At 40.3% G+C, this 23,403-nt stretch overlaps 1 protein-coding gene across 2 annotated transcripts in view; it reads left to right on the top strand.

The window, feature by feature from the left end:
- Positions 1–23,403, top strand: part of scfd1 (sec1 family domain containing 1) — a 164,761-nt gene that overhangs the window by 2,300 nt on the left and 139,058 nt on the right. Inside the window, exons 2-5 of one of the 2 annotated variants that reach the window (XM_060828380.1) lie at positions 10,844–10,914; positions 12,206–12,294; positions 13,521–13,611; positions 13,770–13,892. In XM_060828380.1, coding sequence (XP_060684363.1) covers positions 10,844–10,914; positions 12,206–12,294; positions 13,521–13,611; positions 13,770–13,892 — 374 coding nt within the window. Of the gene's footprint in view, positions 1–10,843; positions 10,915–12,205; positions 12,295–13,520; positions 13,612–13,769; positions 13,893–23,403 lie in introns of those variants that run through there. The other variant, XM_060828381.1, reaches the window with a different exon arrangement.

Genomic DNA, 23,403 nt, shown 5'->3' on the forward strand with positions numbered 1-23,403 from the left:
TGGATTAAAATAAGTTAATTGGTGTACATTGAATAAAAAAAGTTGAAAAATTATTTTTGAAATTGAAACTTGCTGTGAATATTTGAGGCTCCTGGTAGGTACTGGCTAACTTTATTAAGATACATCTTCCATGCAGAATTTTTCTCATGTAATTTATGATTTGTGGGAAACAATTCTGTTAAAGCTATTTAGGAAATCAGTGTTCTGTCTACAGCCAAAAGCTGTCCACTTCATTATACTAATTCATTTTCTATTTCCAGTTCAAGATTAAATTGAGTTTAATATTTGTTATGAAATGCTTATATTACTTTTTTTTAGGATACCTTTTAGTTTTTTTTGTTTAAATGACTTCAAAATAAATTTAAAATTGTCAGAATTCCCTTAGAAACCAATGACTTAAGAAGTTGATACACCATTGATTAACTAACACAACTGAAATATGTCTGAAACACCTTTATGGAATGTCATACTTCTGGTCAATTTGTAAAATTAAAAGAGCAGTCCTACAGTTACTTCCTTCTCCCAAACAAGGGCTCACTTCTGAAAAAAAACAAAGTTCTGGAAAAACTCAGTAGGTCTGGCAACAAATGTGGAGAAACCGAGTTAACCTTGAGAGTCTGATATTATTGTTGTCCCGTTTCCCCTCCTCAGTCAAAGCAAAATGCACAGAGACACGATATAGTTTTTCCTCCATCTTTATCCTGGGCTCTGGAGGGGTAGAGAACAATCGCCCATGTGCACAGGGACTTGAGTTCACTGTGTTCTCTGGAATAGCAGTTTCTTAATGAATTATATAGTCATTTTACAGGGAGGAGCTTCCAGATAAGGCAACATACATATTAATTGGGTGACTGTTACAATCAGCAAGTGTCAATAGTAAAGATTAAGCCATCTACTGTTACACAATGGATGTTCTTAACCTTGTTAACTGGCTTCACATAATGAATACTTTTCCCCTTGTTAACTGACGTTACGTTCTAAATGCTACCTTATCTTGTTAAATGGCTCTACATAATGAGTGCTTTTCTACCTTGTTAACCCATTATTCTTGGCTCCAGCACCCCACTGTTAACTGTAAGTTCTTATCTAATCTGAGTCATGTTCAGCTGGACCTCTTGTTTCATAAAACTCAGAACTTAACTTTTCCCTGCCTGCTTATACCCTATGCACATTCTCATTCCCTCCTTTTATTATTTCATAATAACCGATGGCATTACCAGCTTTCATAAGACAATGACAGCCAGTACTTAAGCAAGCTATTGGCACACAACATACACTGATTAAAACAACAAAAATTACTAGTCTGTTACAGTAATTAGTGTTTGAATAATCCTCCCATGTGGAAAAAAATCACCAGTAAAGTTCTTAAATCCCAGTCCTTAGTGACCACTCCATCCTCTCCAAGTTGAGTGGAAACGAGCCAGTTCTCCAAAATCTCCTTTAGTAAAGTCCAACCGGAAACAAAATTCAGTCTGTCCTTGCATCACTCCTCGGAGAAATCTGATTTCTTGGATAAGGGCAGTAAAATACTTAAAGCTGACGACACTTCCAACCTTCCAGAGATGCTTCAGATGGAGGATACCAGCACATCTGAGCATGCAGTGCAGTGCAGTGCAGCAGCTGCAACTGCAGCAGCAGGCCGGTGAATGCAGCATTCTTTGCTGCTTCTGCTCCTGCTCTGCTGTTAAATGTAACAAAGCCAACTGGCTGTTGTGATATTAGCTTGATCAGTGTACCTTCATATCCCTTAAATGATCAAAAGAGAAGGCGAAGCTCCCGTGATTTAATGTCCGTAAGAAGGACACTGACAAAAAGTGTACCGACCTCCATTGTTGTTAGCTTTTTCACTATTCGTGCTAATCACTGGGGAGCTGATTGAATCCGTTGGATCTGGAGGGGTGAGCTGTGATCCAAAGGGATGCTTTACCCATCATTGGAGAAACTCTAGAGACGATGTTAGCTGCTGAAAGTATCTTTGCATTTCCTATCTCAATCCTTCCTTGCCAAAGTGGTTATCAGTATGAAGACATTTCCGCATTTGACTACACTAAATTGTGCCTTGTCTATTTCAACATTCTCAGTCATTTTTGAAGTCTGTTACTCTGTTCAGTATTAATGACATTATCAAGTTTATGTGGTGAGTGCAGTTGAGTTTCTCATCAATCATAACTCCCCTGGATGTTGATGGTGGGGGATTCAATGATGATAACACAATTGATTATCATTGGTTGGTGGTTAGATTGTCTTTTATTGGAGATTGTCAGAGCCAGGCATTTCTGTGATGCAAATGTTTCTTGCCACTTCTCACCGAAAGCCTGGATGTTGCCGAGAACTTGTTGCATTTGTGCCTAGACTGCTTCAATATCTGAGGAGTCACAAATGGTGCTGAATGTTGTGCGATCATCAGTGAACATCCCCACTTCTGACCTTAAGATAGTGGAAATGTTATTGATGAAGTAGCTGAAGGGAGTTGGTCCTAGGAACTCCTGCAGAGATTTCTGGAGCTGAAATAGCTGACTTTCAAAAACCACAACCATTGTCCTATATGCCAGATATGACTCCAACCAGTGGAGATTTTGCCCCCAATACCCATTGATTCCAGTTTTGCTTGGCTCCACGATACTGCATTTGATCAAATGCAGCCTTAATGACAAAGGCTGTCACACTCACTTCACCTCTGGAATTCAGGTCTTTTGTCCATGTTTAGACCAAGGCTGTAATAAGGTCAGGAGCTGAATGACCCTGGCAGAATCCAAACTGGGCATCACTGAGCAAGTTATTACTGAGCAAATATATTGAGCAGATGCTGCTTGATAGCACTGTTGATGACATCTTGATGATTGGAACTAGACTGCTGAAGTGGTAATTGGTTGGGTTCACCATGTCCTTTTTAATATACAGGACATACTTAGGCAATTTTCTGCATTGTTGGGTAGATGCCAGTGCTATAACTGTATAGGAAGAGATTGGCTAGGAAAGCAGTAAGTTCTTCAGTACTATTGCCAGAGTTATCAGTGCCTTAAGCCTTTAATATCACGTGGGGTCAATTGAATTGGCTGAAGATTGGTATCTGTAATGCTGGGAACCACTGGAGGAGGCCGAAATGGATCATCCCACCCCCACCATGCGGCACTTCAGCCAAAGATTGCTGCAAATGTTTCAGCCTTACCTTTTGCACAATGTATTGGGCTCTTCCATCTTGGAGGATGAGGATATTTGCAGAGCCTCTTCTTCCTGTGAGTTGTTTAATTGTCCATTTATAACTGGATTTGTCAGGTTGAGAGCATAGATCTGATTTGTTGATTGTGTGATCGCATAGCTTTGTCTATCACTTGCTGCTTTTGTGTTTGATATGCAAGTAATCTTGTTTGATACCTTCACCAGGTTGACTGTTAAGTTCTTTTTCCTGACCTTCTTACACACTTGATGCAACTGCAACACACCAACTTCTGTGAACAACAACCAAATTTTATTAAGCACGTACAGTACAAACCTTCTGGAGGAACCTTTAGCACACACCTCACAGGCTTTACAGGATCATGGCAAAATCTCTCCTTTGACAAAGGAAACAGTCCTTCCTTTATACAAAACCTGTATATCACAGTTAGTAATATCCACAAGACAACCCCCAGCCATCCCCCTCAAAGTCACATGCCACTCAAGACACAGTGCAGTGACCACCTCACCTCCAGAGCAATGTACTGCAAATCATCCCTAAATGGCCAGATCTAGTGAGAGTTGTATTTTTATAACTACAGGGAGTAGTCAGAATTCCAACTATAATATTCTTATTGATTTCTGAATAGGGGATGAAAATGTAAATAGCTCTGAATGGCAAGGAAATGGCCATGTGAATGGCTCTGGATAATAGGACATGATAAGGTAGTTTCTTAAAATTTATCTGTAAGTCAGAGGCATCCCACCCTAGCCTCGGGAAATCCAATTTCCTGCAGGTCAGCAAAGCAAGTTAACTCTTCAATATCACTGACAGATCAAATTTAAGTATGTCTGGTGTTGCTCCTGGTATGGAGAAAGTGAGGACTGCAGATGCTGGAGATCAGAGGACAAAAGTGTGGTGCTGGAAAAGCACAGCCAGTCAGGCAGCATCCAATGAGCAGGAGAGTCAATGTTTCAAGCATAAGCTCTTCAATCAGAAACGTTGACTTGTCTGCTCCTCAGAGGCTGCCTGACTTGGCTGTGCTTTTCAAGCACCACATTTTTTGACCCCAGCCCTGGTATGCCCTCTGGTTTGATGGTAGTGGTTGAGTGGGGGATATGCAGAACCATGAGCTTACAGATCAACTCAAAATAGTGCTGCTGCAGAGCCATTCTTAACGGTGGACATTGAAATTTCCCCCACCCAGAGTACATTTTGTGGCTTTAACACCCTCACTCTTTCCTCCAAGTGTTTTTTTTTTCAACATGGCGTACTCATTCATCAGTTGAGAGAGGATGATATGTAGTAATCAGCATCAATTTTTATTGCCCATGTTTAACTTGGAGTCAATGTTGAGGACTCCAAAGGCAACTCCCTCCCAACTGTATACCAGTGTCCCACCACCTCTGCTGGTTCTGTCCTGCGGTTGGGACAGGACATATCCAGGGATGGTAATGATGGTGTCTGAGGTATTGTCTGTAAATTATGAACCGACTAATATGACTGTATCAGGCCGTTGCTGGGCTAGTCTGTGAGACAGCTCTCCCAGTTTTGGTACCAGCCCCCAGATCTCGGTAAAGAAGACTTTGCAGGGTTGACAGGCTTGTTTCTGCCATTGTCTCTTCCAGTGCCCAAAGTCAATGCCAGGTGACCTGTAGTATTTCTATGTTGGGATTGTTGGGATCTTTGTTAGTATTTAAAGTCAAGACTACATAAGTTATTACAATCATAACTTTTTGGAAAACAATTTTCTGCTTAATTCGCTCTTAGCCAGTTTCCACAAGAAATATTTTTATTTTAGTATTGTCTAAGCAGCTTTTTCATATCCAAACTGGAGTTTTATTGAGAAACTCAGCAGATCTGGCATCATATGTGGTGGGAAAGCAGAGTCAATGTTTTCAGTGACCCTTTTTCAGAACTGATTGTAGTTGGAAAAGGCTGAGGATGAGTGAGAGCTGGAAAGGAAGGGAACGAGTAAATGATAAGTGGAGATGGAGCCCAGAGAGAGGACAGCAGTTGGCCATATAATGGGATAGATAATGGTGAGCTGGGAAGAAAGAGAAACTACAGAAGGAGACCATTATTGGGTGGAAATGGGTTGTTTGTGATGAAAGCATCCCATGTGATGCTACAACCTGGGGTATGGGGTAAGTAAAGGACATGGGAAAAGGTACTCAGGCTCCAAAACTATCGAACTAGATATCGAGTCTTGAAGGCTGCATGGTTTCCAAACAGAAAATGAGATGTGGTTCTTCCATCTTGCACTAAGCCTTGCTGGAGCACTGCAGAAGCCCTTGATAAAGATGTTGTCCAGGGAGTATGGTGGTGTGTTGAACTGGCAAGCAGCCAGAAGTTTGTTGTCAATTTTGCAGACAGAATGTATGTGTTCTAAAAAGCAGTCACCCACTCTGTGTTTTGTCTCACATTGTAGAGGACACCACATTGTGAGCAGTGAGTACAATAAACCAGACTAAGTGAAGTGCGCTGCTTCACTGAAAGCTGTCTTCGATAGTGAGAAGGGAAGGAAATAAGCGGGCAAGTGTTATAATCTGCGGTTGCAGGGGAAGATGTCTTGGAGTGTGTTGGAGATGTTGGGAGTGGAAAAGGAGTGGACAGAGTTTCCCAATGGGAACAGTCCCTGCAGAAGGCTGACAAGGGAGGGGAGGGGAATGTGTGTCTGGTGGTGGTATCTTGCTGTAGGTGATGGTGATGGCAGCTAATAATCCTTTGGATGTGGATGCTGATGTGATAGAAAGTGAGGACTTGGGCTACCCAATCTGGGAAGAATGAGTGAAAAGAGGGAGCAATGGCAGAAATATAGGAAATGGGTGTGGAATCGTGAGTTGTGGAAATAAAGTTGACATCTCTGAGGCCACGCTATGGAAGTTGGCATCATCAGAACAGATGTGATGGAGATAGAGAAACTGGGAGAATGGAATGGAATCTTGACAAGAAGCAATGTGAGGATGTATAGTCCAAGTAACTGGGAGTTGGTGGCTTTGTAATGGATATTGCTGGCCAGCCTGTATTAAAAATGGAAACAGAAATGTCAACAAAGGGAATGGAGGAATCAGAAATGGACCGAGTGAAGGTGAGGGCAGGATGGAAATTGGAAGCGAAACTGAAAACATTTTCCAATTCCAGACAAGAGAGTGAAGCATCACTGATGATATCATCAATGTACTGGAGAAAGAACTGTGGGGAGGGAGCCAAGTAGGATTAGAATAGTGTATGTTCCGCGTACCCCATATGGAGACAGGCATATCTGGGGGCTATGTGGATAGCCATAGCCACACCTTTACGTGAAGAGATTAAGAGGCGTTAAAGAAGAAGTTATTCACAGTGAGGACAAGCTTGGCCAGGTGGTGGAGGATGGTAGTAGATGGAGGCAGTTCAGACCATTTTTCCAGGAAGAAGTGTAGAGTCCATCCTGATAGAAGATGAATGTGTAAAGGGATTGCACATCCAGTGAAGAGGAGGAAACTCTGAAACTATTGTAAAGTGTCAGACGGATTGTGGATGTGAGTGGGAAGGGACTGGACAAGAGGCGAAAAAATGGAGCTGAGGTAGGAAGGAATAAGGTCCATGGAATGGGACCAAGCAGAAACAATGAGTCTGTCTAGGCAGTCCTATTTGTGGATTTCAGGGAGAAGATAGACTGTGGACTACATTGGGTTGGGCAAGTGTAAGCTTGGAGGCTGTTGGAAAGAGATCCCCAGACGTGTGGAGTTTGCACATTCTCCCGTGTCTGCGTGGGTTTCCTCCGGGTGCTCCGGTTTCCTCCCACAATCCAAAAATGTGCAGGTTAGGTGAGTTGGCCATGCTAAATTGCCCGTAGTGTTAGGTGAAGGGGTAAATGTAGGGGAATGGGTGGGTTGTGCTTCGGCGGGTCGGTGTGGACTTGTTGGGCTGAAGGGCCTGTTTCCACACTGTAAGTAATCTAATCTAATCATAAAATGAGATTAGTGACTGTTGTGGACACTATAGCCTAATGTTCAACAGTGGCATCGTGGTCCAGTGGAAGATCAGAGGAAGTGATTACAAAGTTAGGGTTGGATCTGAGAGCCCAGGGTACAGTCAGTTCAGAGGGAGGTGGATTCGAATGGGTGAGGGGCCAGAGAAATTAAGATAACTGATGTCACGTTGACAGTTCTTAATGAACAAGTCAAGTGCAGGTAAAAGGCCAGAAGGAGAAGTCCAGATGGAGGGAGAGTGTTGGAGACAGGTGAAACGGTCTGTAGGTTGAGGAAAGGATTATTAGCAAAATAATGGGAACGGAGGAAAAGACGACGTAAGTAGCATTCAGCGTCATTGTTTCCAGGTTTTCTACTCTCCTTCAAAGGATTTATTTTGTTCTGTTTCATCATTAGCTTTGAGTACTGTTGCTAATTGCTTTATCACATGTAGGTCTTTCCTACTTTTTAATTTGGACAATTTTAACTCTTCTGAAACTACCATTAATCTTTTCTTTTAGGTGCGATAATCACATTTTTAAAAATTAACATATTGAAATGTGTCTTAACACATCCTTTGTAAATTTTATTTCTTGAAATCAGGTTGTAGAATGTGGTTGACTACATTTTTTTCCTGGATGACTTCAGTTTCAGAGGTTCAAATGGACTTTCCCAAGATTATTGGAGACACCAGTGCCTTTCCCCTAAGTTATTTGCTAATAAAAATCCACACCATCATTGGTAAATTAAGAATAACACCTGCAATTACAGGACTGGTAATGACGTCACATTTGAAATTCATTTTACACAAAATAAAAGGTAAATAATTTCTATTAATTGCCCATATGTTTTTATTCTGGACACCAGTTCCTGTTAACGTCAGGGCAGTGCTGATCCTGTATCACTAAATAAAACGATTGGCTTCTCTGTCTCAACAGTCAAGAATGGAGACACTTCATCTTTAAATAGAAAACTTCCGTAATTTCTAGTATCCTTATCCACTTTAGTGAATAGGCTTTACTCACCTGGTCGGTACCTTCTCGAAACAAACTGCATAACCTTACAACTTCTACAGCCTTGCTTTATAATTTCCAACATTCAGCATTCTCATGCTTCTTTTTATGAAATGACAACATGACTACATTTCTGAATTAAACTTATCTGTTAAACTGTCTTTTATATGGGTCTGACATTCCTCCACCATTTTCTTCATTATAATCAGGCTTTTTATACCTTCAGTTTTTCTGTGGGTTTGCAAACAAAAGTCTGTTACTAACATATTTGTGTAATAACTTGTCACCTGCCATTACTACAGCCTCTCTTTTTTCAAAAAATTATAGCCATCCAGGTAGACCTCACTCTCAATTTATGTTTAATTTATATTTGAATCCTTCCTTCAGAATTATTTTCTTTAAGATTCTCAAAATTTGGGGCAACCTTCATTAACCAATACCATCTACAAAACCCAATTTCCTTTTCTCTGAGAAGCTCTCTTTCTTAGTTACATTTCTGTCTTTAAGCCTCTGACACTAATGCATTGAGAGTAGCAGTTTTAAGGGTACCATGGTTGTCAGACTGTCCATCTGAAAGAGATCAGTGAACGTCCAAAGCTTTACCTCAAACACTAATAAAATTGTCCAATTTCTGAACGGCACTGCAGTTTTGTGGCAATATTCTGAAATGACAGGAAGTACATTTCAACTTCCTTCTCACTGAATTTAAACACAAAGCAAATGTTCATTGCCAAATTAAAAGAAGGAATTAAATCTGAATCTCCTGAAGTTTTACCAGCAACCCCATTCACATAATCGAAATGTTTTCTTTGCAAATTAAAAATTGCTGATTTCCTTTTCTCTTTGAAATACCCTCTTGTCCTCTGGAATTTTAATTCAAGTTTCTCTTTCTCTTTCCAGTTCAAGTTGCAAAATTTGCAGTTGAAATCTGGATTAACTGTTAACTATCAGGATGACATTTTCTCCTCAAGATTCAAGTGTTGAGCAATGTTTCAACTATCTTTGCCCTTTTAAGCTCTACTTCCAATCAATAGATATTTTCTCTCTGCCACAGCCTTCATACCAATCTTTGCAAACTGTTCCAAGGTGTTATCAGACAGGTCTTATTTTTCAAAAACAAATACACATGAGCAACAGAAATAGTATTATAGATTTTTCATTGAAAACAGAAAAAGTAAATGTGAAATCTAGTTTGTATAAACTTTTGAAAATTGCATTCCTTTGGGTTCAATCATACAAACATTGCCAAATTGTTATGATCCCCATAAAGACCAATAGCTTTTAAAACATGAATTTCTCAAATGACCAGAAATAAAGAACAGAATTTCACCTTTTAAGATTTTTACTGTGACAAAAAAAACTTAAAATCAACATAATTCAGTATTTAACAGGCAACTAAACACCAAATTAAAGAAAAAAAATCTTACAAAGCATTTTTGTGCAAACGAAAATGCACTTTTCCCTATAAAGGCAAGGAAATGAAACTCAGTTTTCTTCAATAATCATTCCATTCAGCCTTTTTCCTGATACAGTTACCAGCAGCAAGGTGTAGCTTTTTGATTTTCCTTAAATCTTCAAGAGCTCTATAGTTCTGTTCCTTTTATTTTGAACAGTAACCAAACTGTCTCTAGCATTCTGCTTCGCTATTAATACAAACACAATAAATCCTGCTGTCCTATAGCAGATGGGGAAGGTTGTTTAACTCAGGGGCTTGATGGCTGGTTTGTGATGCAGAGTGATGCTAACAATGTGGGTCAATTCTCACTTTGGCTGAGATTACCATGAAGGTCTATCCTTCTCAACTTCTTGCACCAGTTTAAACCACTACCAGTAATCTCTCCCTTATGAGAGAGCAGCTATGTGATCCTCTTGAACTGTGTTGACTTTACAGCAGGACTGTGGAGAAAAGGCAAGGGAGTGGCAAAAGGTTAGAATGATCAACCTTTGCCATTTCCATTTTATGACTTCAACACTAGTTTTGTTGTATTGAAATTATGTATTGTGATGAAGCAATGTAAAATCAAAGCCTACATTAAAATAAGTTGAATATGCAGTAACGCGTACATTAGTTTTCATTACTGGGTGATTCGATAAACAAGAAATTAGTCATTTTTAGTGATGTTGCATCTGTAAAGCTTTCCGACAGGTATTTGTGTGCAGCTGACTTCATAAAATGGTTAGTCGTTGAAATTGGCAAAAGTCCTTTACTCAAAAGTACTAAAGTTTTTGTTTTAAAATGTCAATATTACTTTAACTGAGGAAACACCAACAGTCTTGGAAACAGTGACTAAGTGGAAATACTTTATAAGGATTGTTCTGTAGTTTGCCTGTTGAATGGTGCATAACTATTATTTGTGACACTATGTTCTTTACAAAATGTGTGGATGGAGAAGAATAAAACTTTTCCTTAATAGCTTGAAACAAACATTGTAAGGAAAGGAAATCTCCAAGATCAAATGAGGGGATGCAATCCTTCAATTATCTAACTTTCACAAAAATAATTGCTTGTACTAAGAAGTTATTGGTGATAGTGGAAGCAGAGCCTCTTGTAATGTTTTGTACTGTTTGTAGAAAATCATTTTTAAATTTGGTTTTGGATATCATTTGTGTATGTTAACTGTTAACAGGTTCCCTTCTTTAATTGAATGGCAATTGTTACAGTTAAGTTTTAAATATACATAGGTGGAGGCCATTGATTGGAATTTTGTTTTATTTTACAGCTGCTTTAAAGCGAATGTTAAATTTCAATGTCATTCCAGTGAAAAACAGCACCACAGAGCCTGTATGGAAGGTGAGGAAATATCTAGATTTCTAGTAAATGTGTTGTAATCAAAAATAACTTATCCTGCTAATGCTCCAAACTAAGCTTTTTAAATTTGCTCCCTGATAATCCAATCTAATATTAATGAATCACTGTAGATCTGTCCACAAAGTTTTCATTATGCAAAGCCTCAAAATGGTTGCAAAACAATAAATGGTGCAAAAGTACAGATTAATATTAATGTTACATTCCATTTGAGTTGGAAAAACAGTATTCTTACTTTACCAGTACAAAGGTTGAGTCAAGTCAAAGCAAAATACAGCAATTGCTGGAAATCTAAAATAAAAACAGAAAATGCTGGAGAAACTACAAGTCTGGCATCTGGAGACAGAAACAGTTCATCTGTTGTGGTTCTGTTCGCCAAGCTGGGAATTTGTGTTGCAGACGTTTCGTCCCCTGTCTAGGTGACATCCTCAGTGCTTGGGAGATTCCTGTGAAGCGCTTCTGTGATGTTTCCTCCGGCATTTATAGTGATTTGTATCTGCCACTTCCAGTTGTCAGTTCCAGCTGTCCGCTGCAGTGGCCGGTATATTGGGTCCAGGTCGATGTGCTTATTGATTTGAATCTGTGGATTCAAATCTGTGCCTCTAAGAATTCCCGGCTTGTACTATTATAGGACAAGCCAAACAGAGAACAGCCAGGGAATTCCTAGAGGCATGGCACTCATCCACAGATTCAAATCAATAAGCACATCGACCTGGACCCAATATACCGACCACTGTAGTGGACAGCTGGAACTGACAACCGGAAGCGGCAGATACAAATCACTATAAATGCCAGAGGAAACATCACAGAAGCGCTTCACAGGAATCTCCCAAGCACTGAGGATGTCACCTAGACAGGGGACGAAACGTCTGCAACACAAATTCCCAGCTCGGCGAACAGAACCACAACAACGAGCACCCGAGCTACAAATCTTCTCCCAAACTTTGAAATCAGTTCATCTGATAAGACTCCTTTAGAATTGTTCTGAAGAAGTAACAAAGGACTCGAAACATTAACTCTATTTTTTCTCTCTCCACCTGATGGTGTCAGATCTGATGGGTCTGTCCAGCACTTTGTTTCTAAAAGGTTTGTTTCTCTTTGCTGTATTTAAGTTGATGTATTGACCTTTGAACCAAGAACTCTCAATTGCCTGTCTTTCAAGCATATGCATTTCTGGAAGATAGTTGTTAACATTAATGAAGTTCTTTGTGAGAATTCTATAATTTATATAAAAGCAGCAAATCTACTTTTTCTAATATAGCTGTTCCTTGTGCAGATTCTGATTTATGACCGATTTGGTCAGGACATCATTTCACCATTGTTGTCTGTGAAAGAATTGAGAGACATGGGCATCACTTTGCACTTGTAAGATGAATTTAACCTTGAACTTCTAAAATGTAACTAGATCATGATGGATAATAATAATGTAAAATGTAGAATAAATTCCTTCCTGTTTGGTAATGCTTTAAGTTGACTTCCATTGGAACAAATGTCCTTGATATTTTATTTTTTTAGCTAGCAGAATTAATAGCAATTTAGAAATAAACTTCTAAATATATGTGTAGAATTCTACAAGATTGGTTCTGGAACTGGTTCTAATTTGAAATTGATGCACATCAATCAGAAAGTTGTTTTGAATTTTGTTGACTAGCTGCAATACAAATGACGCCTTTGTTTCCCACCACAATCCTCCTCCGTGTCCAACATTTCCATCCCTAACAACTACTCTAGAATGACCAGCTCTATATTTTGTTTGACCCATATTGTATTTGATATATAGGCAAAATATCTGATCATATTTTGCTATCCCAGGACTGTCTTTGGCTGCCTTCATGGCATTGTTTGACTCTAGTCCTGCCTTAGCTGTTCTGTTAAAAGTCTCATCCATGCCATTGTTATTTCTTGACTGTCTTATTGATGCCCTGAGAGGATTCTCACCTTCTACCCTACTTTACTTTTGGCCATCCAAACCTCTGCTGGCTTTGTCTTAAATCAGTGCAGATCTCATTTATCCATCACCCCTCTGCTTTTTGACATTCAGTGGCTTGTTATCTGACAATACCTCAATGTTAAAATTGTTTAAGTCTTTTTTTTTAAAATCTATGCAAGCCTGTACAGACCCTTCCAGGCTTATGATCTTTTGAAATATCTGAGCTCCTCCAACTTTTGCATTTTGCGTATGTTTCATTTTAAACACTGCACTACTGGTAGCTGTGCTTTCACTTGCCCTGGTTAGAAGCTCTGAAATTCCCTCACATACCCTCTCCAACTCTCTCTCTTAAAATGCTCCCTAAAGCCTACGTTTTTGATCAATCTATCAGCATTTGCCCTCTTTTGGTTTGATGTCAAAAATGTTATTATTGATGTCACTCTTGACATTTTATTATGTTTCATGCATGAACACATGTATATTATTGAAAACAAGTCATGAATTTTGATTTGAGAGCATATTTATAAAACATATTTTGTACAGAAGCAAGTGTTGATTTTCCAGTATTTGTATTTTTAAAAAAACTATGCTTTTCTCTTGATATATTTAGTATGTTTAGTACAGTACGTAGTTTGATCTTAAATTTCCATAAATTTTTCAGGTTGTTACACTCTGATCGAGATCCTATTCCGGATGTTCCAGCAATATATTTTGTTATGCCAACAGAAGAAAATGTTGACCGAGTTTGCCAGGTAATTGACAGATGATTAGGTAATTAATGTGGCTTTTATGGTTTCTGTGATGTAAAACTTTAACTGATGTTGAAACTTTTACCTTGCTATTAAATTTATATGTCTATTTCAGTTTGGTTACGGTAACAATTTGTATAGAATCTAATTTATTTTTGTAGGATCTTCGGAACCAGCTTTATGAGTCTTATTACTTAAACTTCATCTCAGCAATTTCAAGGAGTAAACTTGAAGACATTGCTAGTGCAGCTTTGAGTACTAATGCAGTGTCTCAAATTGCCAAGGTAAGTTTGTTTTATCAGCTCAAAACTTGATGCTTTGTTGTGACCTTCTTACTTGTTTATTTCCTGGGCTTCAAGTAGTATGGAGACATAATGGTTTAAATCCAAGACATCTCTTTTCATGTATGTTGGTAGTTGCATTGTAAAATTTCCATTTGGAAGCTGTTCAGCTGTGAATCCTAAGTCTTGAGTGTATTGCTTGCAGTGTTGTTCATCTTTTGTGGGCCAAATCTGTTAACATTTGTTTCAGTGGGTCAAGTATGAGTTGCTAATCAAAATAATAGGACGATTTCTTTTATGCTGTTAAATGACATATGTAGATGTGTCTCCATGGCAATTTGTTTGGTGCAATCAGTTTCTGATCACCTAGCTCCACACGATTGCCATTTACATTTTTTAAGGCTGTGTGATTAAAATTAGACGATGTAATTGAATCAAATTATGTGCTGGTTATGGTTGAGTAATCTTCACTGTACAGCAAGGTTAATATTTTAGTTTTGATATAACATTTGTGCAACTTAGTCACATTGATAAAATCACATACAGCTGTATCTACTTAATTATGGAAGTTATCAAATTATTAATTTGGGCTGAAATATAATAGTTGCAAATTGATTTATATATCAGAATGCAAATTTCTGATGCATAGAACATTTTCCACTCTTGATTTCCTATTTTAGGTATTGTCATCCAGAGATTCTGGAAAACTCCCGTAGTTTGGAAAACTGCAGAGATAACAACTGTGCTCAGAAAAGGAGGGGAGAATAGCCATGAACTATGGGCCAGTTAACAATACACCTTTCATTGGGACAATGCTGGAGTATGTTATTTAAGAAGATATAGCAGGACATTTAGAAAATCTATAATAAGTAGAGTCAACATGGTTTTATGTGAGGAAATTATGCTTCATCAATTCATTAGCGTTCTTGGTGGTGTAACAAGTACAGTAGATAAAGAGGAACCAATGATGGAATGTATTTGCATTTCCAAAGACACTTGATCGATGAGGAGTACAAAAGACAGGTACACAGAAATAAAGGTCACCGTGTATATTAGTATAGATAGAGAATGGGTTGACTGTTAGGACAGAGAGTCAGGACAAATGGGTCACTTTCAGGTTGACAAATTGTCATTAATGTGTTAGCCCAATATCCTGTCTTTAACTTAAAATATGATCTATATTTGCTTCTTCTGCAAGTAATTTTTTTTTAAAATAGACATTGTTAAGATACTGTTAGAGTAATTGACTCAGAATGTCTGCATAGACTCAAAGATATCTCAGCCTCCTCATGGAGTGATTATAGTCAAATTACTTCCCTTGAATATGCCTACCAAGACAGAAGCTATTTGCAGAATTCATATCTGCGACATCTGTAGACTTAGCCAAAACTCATGTGCAGACTTTGTATTTCCAAGTTTGAAAATGAATAAAGAGTTGGAATGATTCATCACAAGTAGGTGTGAATAAGCCACCCTATTCCCCATTGTGTAGCAATGAAATTGCACTTCCAAGCCATTCCAAATGAACAAGAGAAGTGTTGATTAGATAAATAAAACAATGAACTGTGGATGTTGGAGATCTGAAACAGAAACAAAATTTGCTGGTGAAACTCAGCAGGTCTGCCAGCATCTGTGGGAAGAAAGCAGAGTTAATGTTTTGAGTCTGGTGACTCTTCGTCAGAATATAAGTTTAGTTTCTGCTTTTATCCCACAAGTATTGATCAGGTGTTGGAGCTGGCAGGCACCTGTTTAAAAAATGTCTTCAGATGACAGATTGGGTTGGGATAGCTGGTCAGCATGGACAGGTTGGACCGAAGGGTCTGTTTCCATGCTGTACATCTCTATGACTCTATGAGGTTTCTTTTATTCCAAGAATCGGGAAGAAACCAAGTCAATCTGTGTACAGCAGCAGACAGGGTAGTGACATATATGTCTTTGAAAAGCTGGAAACTGTAATATCTCTGTTTCTAACCTGTTCCAGTTCAAGCCCACCAGTACAGAAAACAAATGCTCTAATAATGAAACAATAATTAACTAGAATTTTAATCTGTTGAGAATCCCATTTCTTCAGGGGTATTCTACAGTCGTCGTAATATGTAACTCTGACAGTTGAATTCTGCAAGACTACCCTTCAAGGGTGCAAACACCTTTTCATCAGGCATGGAATGTGTGCTTTTCATCCAGAATATGCCAAAAGCTTGAATTATGAACCAATCTTTTGCTTGTGACTTGGAAAAGGCGCATTATTCTCTTTACCTTTTCTTTTCCTCAAGTGACTGTGTGAGTGCTCAGTCCGTAATGTAGCCTTAAACTTTTGAAGTGAATACATGAATAACTAAATCCCTTTATTTAAAACCCTGAAAGCTGAGGAGGGTAGATATTTGAATAATATTGGGGACAGAGAAAAATAAATGATGCAGAATCACAATCAGCGCAGATTAATTTTTAAAATTTTGTTTTTATTAATTTAGAACATAGAACATTGCAGTGCAATACAGACCCTTCGGCTCTCGATGTTGCGCCTACCTATGAGACCAATGTAAAGCCCATCTAATCTACACTATTCCATTTTCATCCATATGTTTATCAAATGACCATTTAAATGTTCTTAACATTGGCGAGTCCACTACTGTTGCAGGCAAAGCATTCCTTACTACTGTCTGAGTAAAGAACCTATGTCAGACATCTGTTCTATATTGAACACCCTTCAATTTAAAGCTGTGTCCCCTCGTGCTAGCCATTACTATCAGTGGAAAAAGGCTTTTACTGTCCACTCTATCTAACCTTCTGATCATCTTGTATGCTTCTATTAAGTCACCTCTTCTCTCTAATGAAAACAGCCTCAAGTCCCTCAGCTTGTCCTCATAAGATCTTTCCTCCATACCAGGCGACATCCAATCAATCTCCTCTGCACTCTTTTCAATGCTCCCACATCCTTCCTATAATGTGGCAACCAGAACTGTAAGCAATACTCCAAGTGTGGCCACACCAGAGTTTTGTACAGCTGCAACATGACCTCATGGCTCTGAAACTCAATCCCTCTACCGATAAAAGCTAACACACCATATGCCTTCTTAACAACCCTATCAACCTGGATAACAACTTTCAGGGATCTATGCACATGGACACCAAGATTTCTGTGCTCATCCTCACTACCAAGAATCTTACCATTAGCCCAGTACACTGTGTTCCTGTTACTCCTTCCAAAGTGAATCGCCTCACACTTTTCTGCATTAAATTCCATTTGCCACTTCTCAGCCCAGCTCTGCAACTTATCTATATCCCTCTATAATCTGCAACATCCTTCCACAATGAACACAACTGCACCGACTTCAGTGTCATCCTCAAATTTACTAGCCCATCCTTCTATGGGCGGTACGGTGGCACAGTGGTTAGCACTGCTGCCTCACAGCGCCTGAGACCTGGGTTCAATTCCCGACTCAGGTGACTGACTGTGTGGAGTTTGCACATTCTCCCCGTGTCTGCGTGGGTTTCCTCCGGGTGCTCCGGTTTCCTCCCACAGTCCAAAGATGTGCGGGCCAGGTGAATTGGCCATGCTAAATTGCCCGTAGTGTTAGGTAAAAGGGGTAAATGTGGGGGAATGGGTGGGTTGCGCTTCGGCGGGTCAGTGTGGACTTGTTGGGCCGAAGGGCCTGTTTCCACACTGTAAGTAATCTAATCTAATCTACACCCTCATCCAGGTCATTTATAAAAATGACAAACAGCAGTGGCCCCAAAACAGATCCACTAGTAACTGAACTCCAGAATGAACACTTCCCAACAACCACCACCCTCTGTCTTCTCACAGCTAGCCAATTTCTGATCCAAACCGCTAGATCACCCTCTATTCCCATGCCTCCGTATTTTCTGTAATAGCCTACTGTGGGGAACCTTATTAAACATCTCACTGAAATCCGCATACACCACATCAACTGCTTTACCCCCATCTACCTGTTTGGTCACCTTCACAAAGAACTCACTAAGGTTTGTGAGGCATGACCTACCCTTCACAAAACTGTGTTGGCTATCCCTAATCAAATTATTTCTTTCTAGATTATTATAAAACCTGTCTCTCACAATCCTTTCCAAAACTTTGCCCACAACAGAATTAAGGCTCACTGATCTATAATTACCCGGTTGTCTCTACTCCCCTTCTTGAACAAGGGTACAACATTTACTGTCCTTCAGTCTTCTGGCCAAAGCCAAAGATTCTGCAGTCTCCTCCCTAACTTCCCAGAGAATCCTGGGATAAATCCCATCCAGCCCAGGGGATTTATCTATTTTCACACTTGCCAGAAATGCTAACACTTCCTTCTTATGTACCTCAACCCATCTCACCTAATAGCCTGTATTTCAGTATTCCCCTCGACAACATTGTCTTTTTTCCTGTGTGAATACTGACGAAAAATATTCATTTAACGTCTCACCTATCTCTTCAGATTCCATGCACAGCTTCCCACTACTGTCCTTGACTGGCCCCAATCATACCTAATCATTCTTTTATTCCTGACACACCTATAGAGAGCTTTAGGGTTTTCCTTGATCCTACCTGCCATGTCCCCTCTTGGCTCCTCTTAGCTCTCTCTTTAGATCCGTACTGGTTAACTTGTAATTCTCAAGCGCCCTAACTGAGCCTTCATGTCTCATCGTTATTTAAGCCTCCTTCTTCCTCTTGACAAGGGATTCAGCTTCTTTAGTAAACCACGGTTCCCTTACTCAACCACTTCCTCCCTGCCTGACAGGTACGCACTGATCAAGGACATGCAGTAGCTGTTGCTTGAACAAGCTCCACATTTCAGTTGTGCCCATCCCCTGCAGTTTCCTTCCCCAGCCTATGCATCCTAAATCTCCCCTAATTGCATCATAATTGCCTTTTCCCCCGCTATAAGTCTTGCCTGTGATATATATCTATCCATCTCTTTCCATTGCTAAAGTAAACGTAATCGAATTGTGGTCACTATCACCAAAGTGCTCACCTACCTCCAAATCTAACACCAGTCCTGTACCAAATTCAATGTGGCCTCACCTTTTGTTGGAGAAAGTGAGGACTGCAGATGCTGGAGATCAGAGCTGAAAATGTGTTGCTGGAAAAGCGCCTGAAGCGCCAGATTCCTGAAGAAGGGATCATGCCTGAAACGTCGACTCTCCTGCTCCTTGGATGCTGCCTGACCTGCTGCGCTTTTCCAGCAACACATTTTCAGCTCATCTTTTGTTGGCCTATCTACATGCTGCACTAGGAAACCCTCATGCACACATTGGACAAAAACTGATCCATCTAAAGTACTCAAACTATAGCATTTCCAGTCAATATTTGGAAGGTTAAAGTTCCCCATAACAACTACTCTGTTACTTTCATTCATATCCAAAACCATCTTTGTAATCCTTTCCTCTACACCTCTGGAACTTTTCAGAGGCCGATAGAAAACTCCCAACAGGGTGACCTGTCCTTTCCTGTTTCTAACCTGATCCCATACTATCTCAGTAGATGAGTCCTAATCTAACGTCCTTTCTGCCACCGTAATACTGTCTTTGACTAGCACTGCCACATCTCCTCTTCTTTTACCACACTCCCTGATCCTACTGAAACATCTAAACCCCAGAACCTGCAACAACCTGTCCCTACTCTATCCATGTCTCCGAAATAGCCACAACATTGAAGTGCCGGGTACCAACCCATGTTGCCAGTTCACCCACCTTATTCCGGATGCTCCTGGCGTTGTAGACACACTTCAAACAACCTTCCTGCTTGTCGGTATACTTCTGCAACCTTGAAACCTTACTTCTGACCTCACTACTCTCAGCATTCTGTACATGAGCCACAATTCAGGTTTCCATCCCCCTGCTGAATTAGTTTAAACCCTCCCAAAAAGCGTTCACAAATCAATTCCCCCCCCCCCCCCCTCCGGTTTAGGTATAGACCATCCTGTTTGTCGAGGTTCCACCTACCCCAGAAAGAGTCCTAATTATCCAAGTATCTGAATCCTTCCCTCCTGCACCATTCCCTTTTAGCCATGTGTTCAACTGCTCTCTCCCCATTCCTCGCCTTGCTAGCATGTCGGCACAGGTGAAAAACCAGAGATCATAACTCTTTGTTCTAGCTCTACGCTTCTACCCCAGCTCCCTGAATTTCTGCCTCTCATCCTCATCCCTTTCTTGCCTGTGTCATTGGTGCCTATGTGGATCACGACTAGGGGCTGCTCCCCCTTCACCTTAAGGATCCTGAAATATCACAGACCCTGGCACCTGGGAGGCAACACACTGACCGTGAGTCTCTCATTCCCACTGAATCTCCTACTGTCCCCTAACTATGAAATCCCCAATGACTACTGATTTACTTCTCTCTCTCTCTTCCCCCCCCCCCCCACCTTCCTTTCTGAGCAACAGGGACAGACTCTGTGGCAGAGACCTACACCCCAGGGCTTACCACTTGTAAGTCTCCCCATCAACAGGATCCAAATCAGTATACATGTTATCAAGGAGAACGACCACAGTGGGTTCCTGCATTTACTGCTTCTTACCCCTTTTAAAAATCACCCAAATATCTTCATTTCTAGGGGTAACTACCTCCCTATGGCTGTAATCTGTAACTGTGTCTGGCTCCTGGGATTCAGGCATCACTCGCTAGATCAGCATTTGTTGCACAACCCAAATTACACAGGAGGTAATTAAAAGTCAAGGCTACATTGCTGTAGATCTGGAGTCAGTTGCTGGCCAGACCGAGTAAAGACAGTAATCTCCTTCACTGAAGTACATTAGGGAACCAAATGGATTCTTCATGGTCGTCACTCGACTCCTAGTTGCAGATTTTTTTACAATTAAATTTAAATTTCTTCATCTGCTGTGGCAGGATTCTAACTGGGTCCCCAGAGCGTACCTGGGTTTCTTTAGATAATAGTCTTGGAATATGGCAATCGCCTCCCCAGGTTTTCTAGGTAATAGAGTCCTAGAAAACAGTACAGCACTGAAACAGACCCTTCAGTCCAACTCGTCCATGCCGACCAGATATCCCAACCCAGTCTAGTCCTACCTGCCAGCACCCGGCCCATTACTCTCCAAACCCTTCTTATTCATATAGCCATCCTGATGCCTTTTAAATGTTGCATTTGTATTAGCCTCCACCACCTCCTTTGGCAGCCTATTCCACACGTGCATCACCCTCTCGCCCTAAACCTATGCCATCTAGTTCTGGACTCCCCCACCCCAGGAGAAAGACCTTGTATATTTATCATATCCATGCCCCTCATGATTTTATAAACCTCTATAAGGTCACCACTGAGCCTCTGACGCTCCAGTGAAAACGGTCAATTCAACCTCTCCCTACGGCTCACATCCTCCAACCCTGGTGGCATCCTTGTAAATATTTTCTGAACTTTTTCAAGTTTTACAACATCCTTCCGATAGGAAGGAGACCAGAATTGCTCGCAATATTCCAACAGTGGCCTAACCAATGTCCTGTACAGCTGCAACATGACCTCCCAACTCCTGTACTCAATACTCTGACCAATAAGGGAAAGCAAACCAAATGCCTTCTTCACTATCCCATCTGCCTGTGATTCCACTTTCAAGGAGTTATGAACCTGCACTCCAAGGTCTATCTGTTCAGCACCACGCCCCCAGGACCTGACCATTAAGTGTATAAGTCCTGCTAAGATTTGCTTTCCCAAAATGCAGCACCTCGCATTTATCTAAATTAAACTCCATCTGCCACTTCTCAGCCCATTACTTCATCCTGTTGTAATCTGAGGTAACCTCCTTTGCTGTCCTCTACACCTCCAATTTTCATGTAATCAGCAAACTTGCTAACTATACCTCTTAAGCTCACATTCAAATCATGTATATAAACGACGAAATGTAGTGGACCCAGCACCAATCCTTGTGGCACTCCACTGGTCACAGGCCTCCAGTCTGAAAAATAATCCTCCACCACCACCCTCTGTCTTCTACCTTTGAACCAGTTGTGTATCCAAACGGCTAATTCTCCCTGTATTCTATGAGATCTAACCTTGCTAACCAGTTTCCCATGGGAAACCTTGTCGAACATCTTAGTGAAGTTCATATAGATCACGTCTACTGCTCTGCAGATTAACTGTGATTTACAGATTGTGCCACTGTAGAAATATCATGGTCTTCTAGTTTGTACTTTAATACTTTACAGCTTTGTCTATGTTTATAAAGGTATTCTAATTGTAGAATACCCACTCTGTTTACTTCTGGTTTTTAATTATTCTTTTGCATTTTGTAGCTTGCTACTCATTTCCTTTTTTATTCTACTTCTCAAGTACATTTCTAGGGGTAACTACCTCCCAATGGCTGTAATCTATAACTGTCTCTGGCTCCTGGGATTCAGGCATCTCAAGAGAATCCGGTTATATATCCTAAAGTATCTACACCATTGTTCATTGGTACTACAATTTATTCATTAAACAATGACATGCAGTGGGATGTTTAGCAAGGAGAAGTAGTATTGTAGTATATTTTATTTGTCTTATTCATAAGATATCTGGAAATGTCTCAAGAAATATAGAAGACTAAAATTGTACAATTTCAAGAGTCTGGCAGGTGGATTGTTCTGTAATCCTTTTAGCTAACAAAACTCTATGTCAGTTTTGAAATGATCAATTGATCTAGCAACGACAGATTTTAAAGGAAAGTGTTCCAGGATCTACTACGTGTTGTGTGAACTTCTTTCTGATATCACTCTTGAGCTGTGTTGCTCTAATTTCAAGAGTCTAGACTTCCTCATCTAATCAAAATGTATAGGACTGATTAGGTACTGAATGATCAGGCTCATAACATGTAAATAGTGATTTGATGAATTAAGGACCATTAAATTTTCCATGAAAGCTTATATTTTGAAAACACACATAACTAAAATTGTTGGCAATATGACAACTTTCTTTCCTTATATACAGGGCTAAAAACTGCCTTTGAAATAGCCCAGAGGACTCAACATTGAGTTCTCTAATTTCAATAGCCTCCCTCCCCATGCCCTGACTCCCTGCTACCATCTGGATTCATTCCTCCCATTGACCAGTTAGAGTCATACCCTCTACCTGTCTTCATCTATCCCCAGTTCACCACCCTGTCCCCGCTTCCCCCTTTATCTGCAGCTCCCCCCATACTCACCCCCAGTCCTGAAGAAGGGTTACACCCGAAACATCGACTCTGCACCTCTTGATGCTGCCTGGCTTGATGTGTTTTTCCAGCCTCCTGCTTGTCTACTTTGAAATATTGTGAGCAACTTGGGGCCCCATATCAAAGGAAAGATGTGCTAACATTGGAGTGGGTCCAGAGGAGATTTGCAAGAATGATCCTAGGGATGACAGAAGGGCTTGTCATATGAGGAGAGGTTGAGAACTCTTGAGTCTTTACTCAGTGGAGTTTAGAAGGATGAGAGGGATCTGATTGAAATTTACAGGATATTGAGAAGTCTGGATAGAGTGGAAAAGATGCTTCCACTAGCAGGAGAGACTAGGATACAAGGGCACAGCCTCAGAGTGAAGGGACAACCCTT

This window comes from Hemiscyllium ocellatum, chromosome 8 (genome assembly GCF_020745735.1).
Source record: "Hemiscyllium ocellatum isolate sHemOce1 chromosome 8, sHemOce1.pat.X.cur, whole genome shotgun sequence".
Classification (NCBI taxonomy): domain Eukaryota; kingdom Metazoa; phylum Chordata; class Chondrichthyes; order Orectolobiformes; family Hemiscylliidae; genus Hemiscyllium; species Hemiscyllium ocellatum.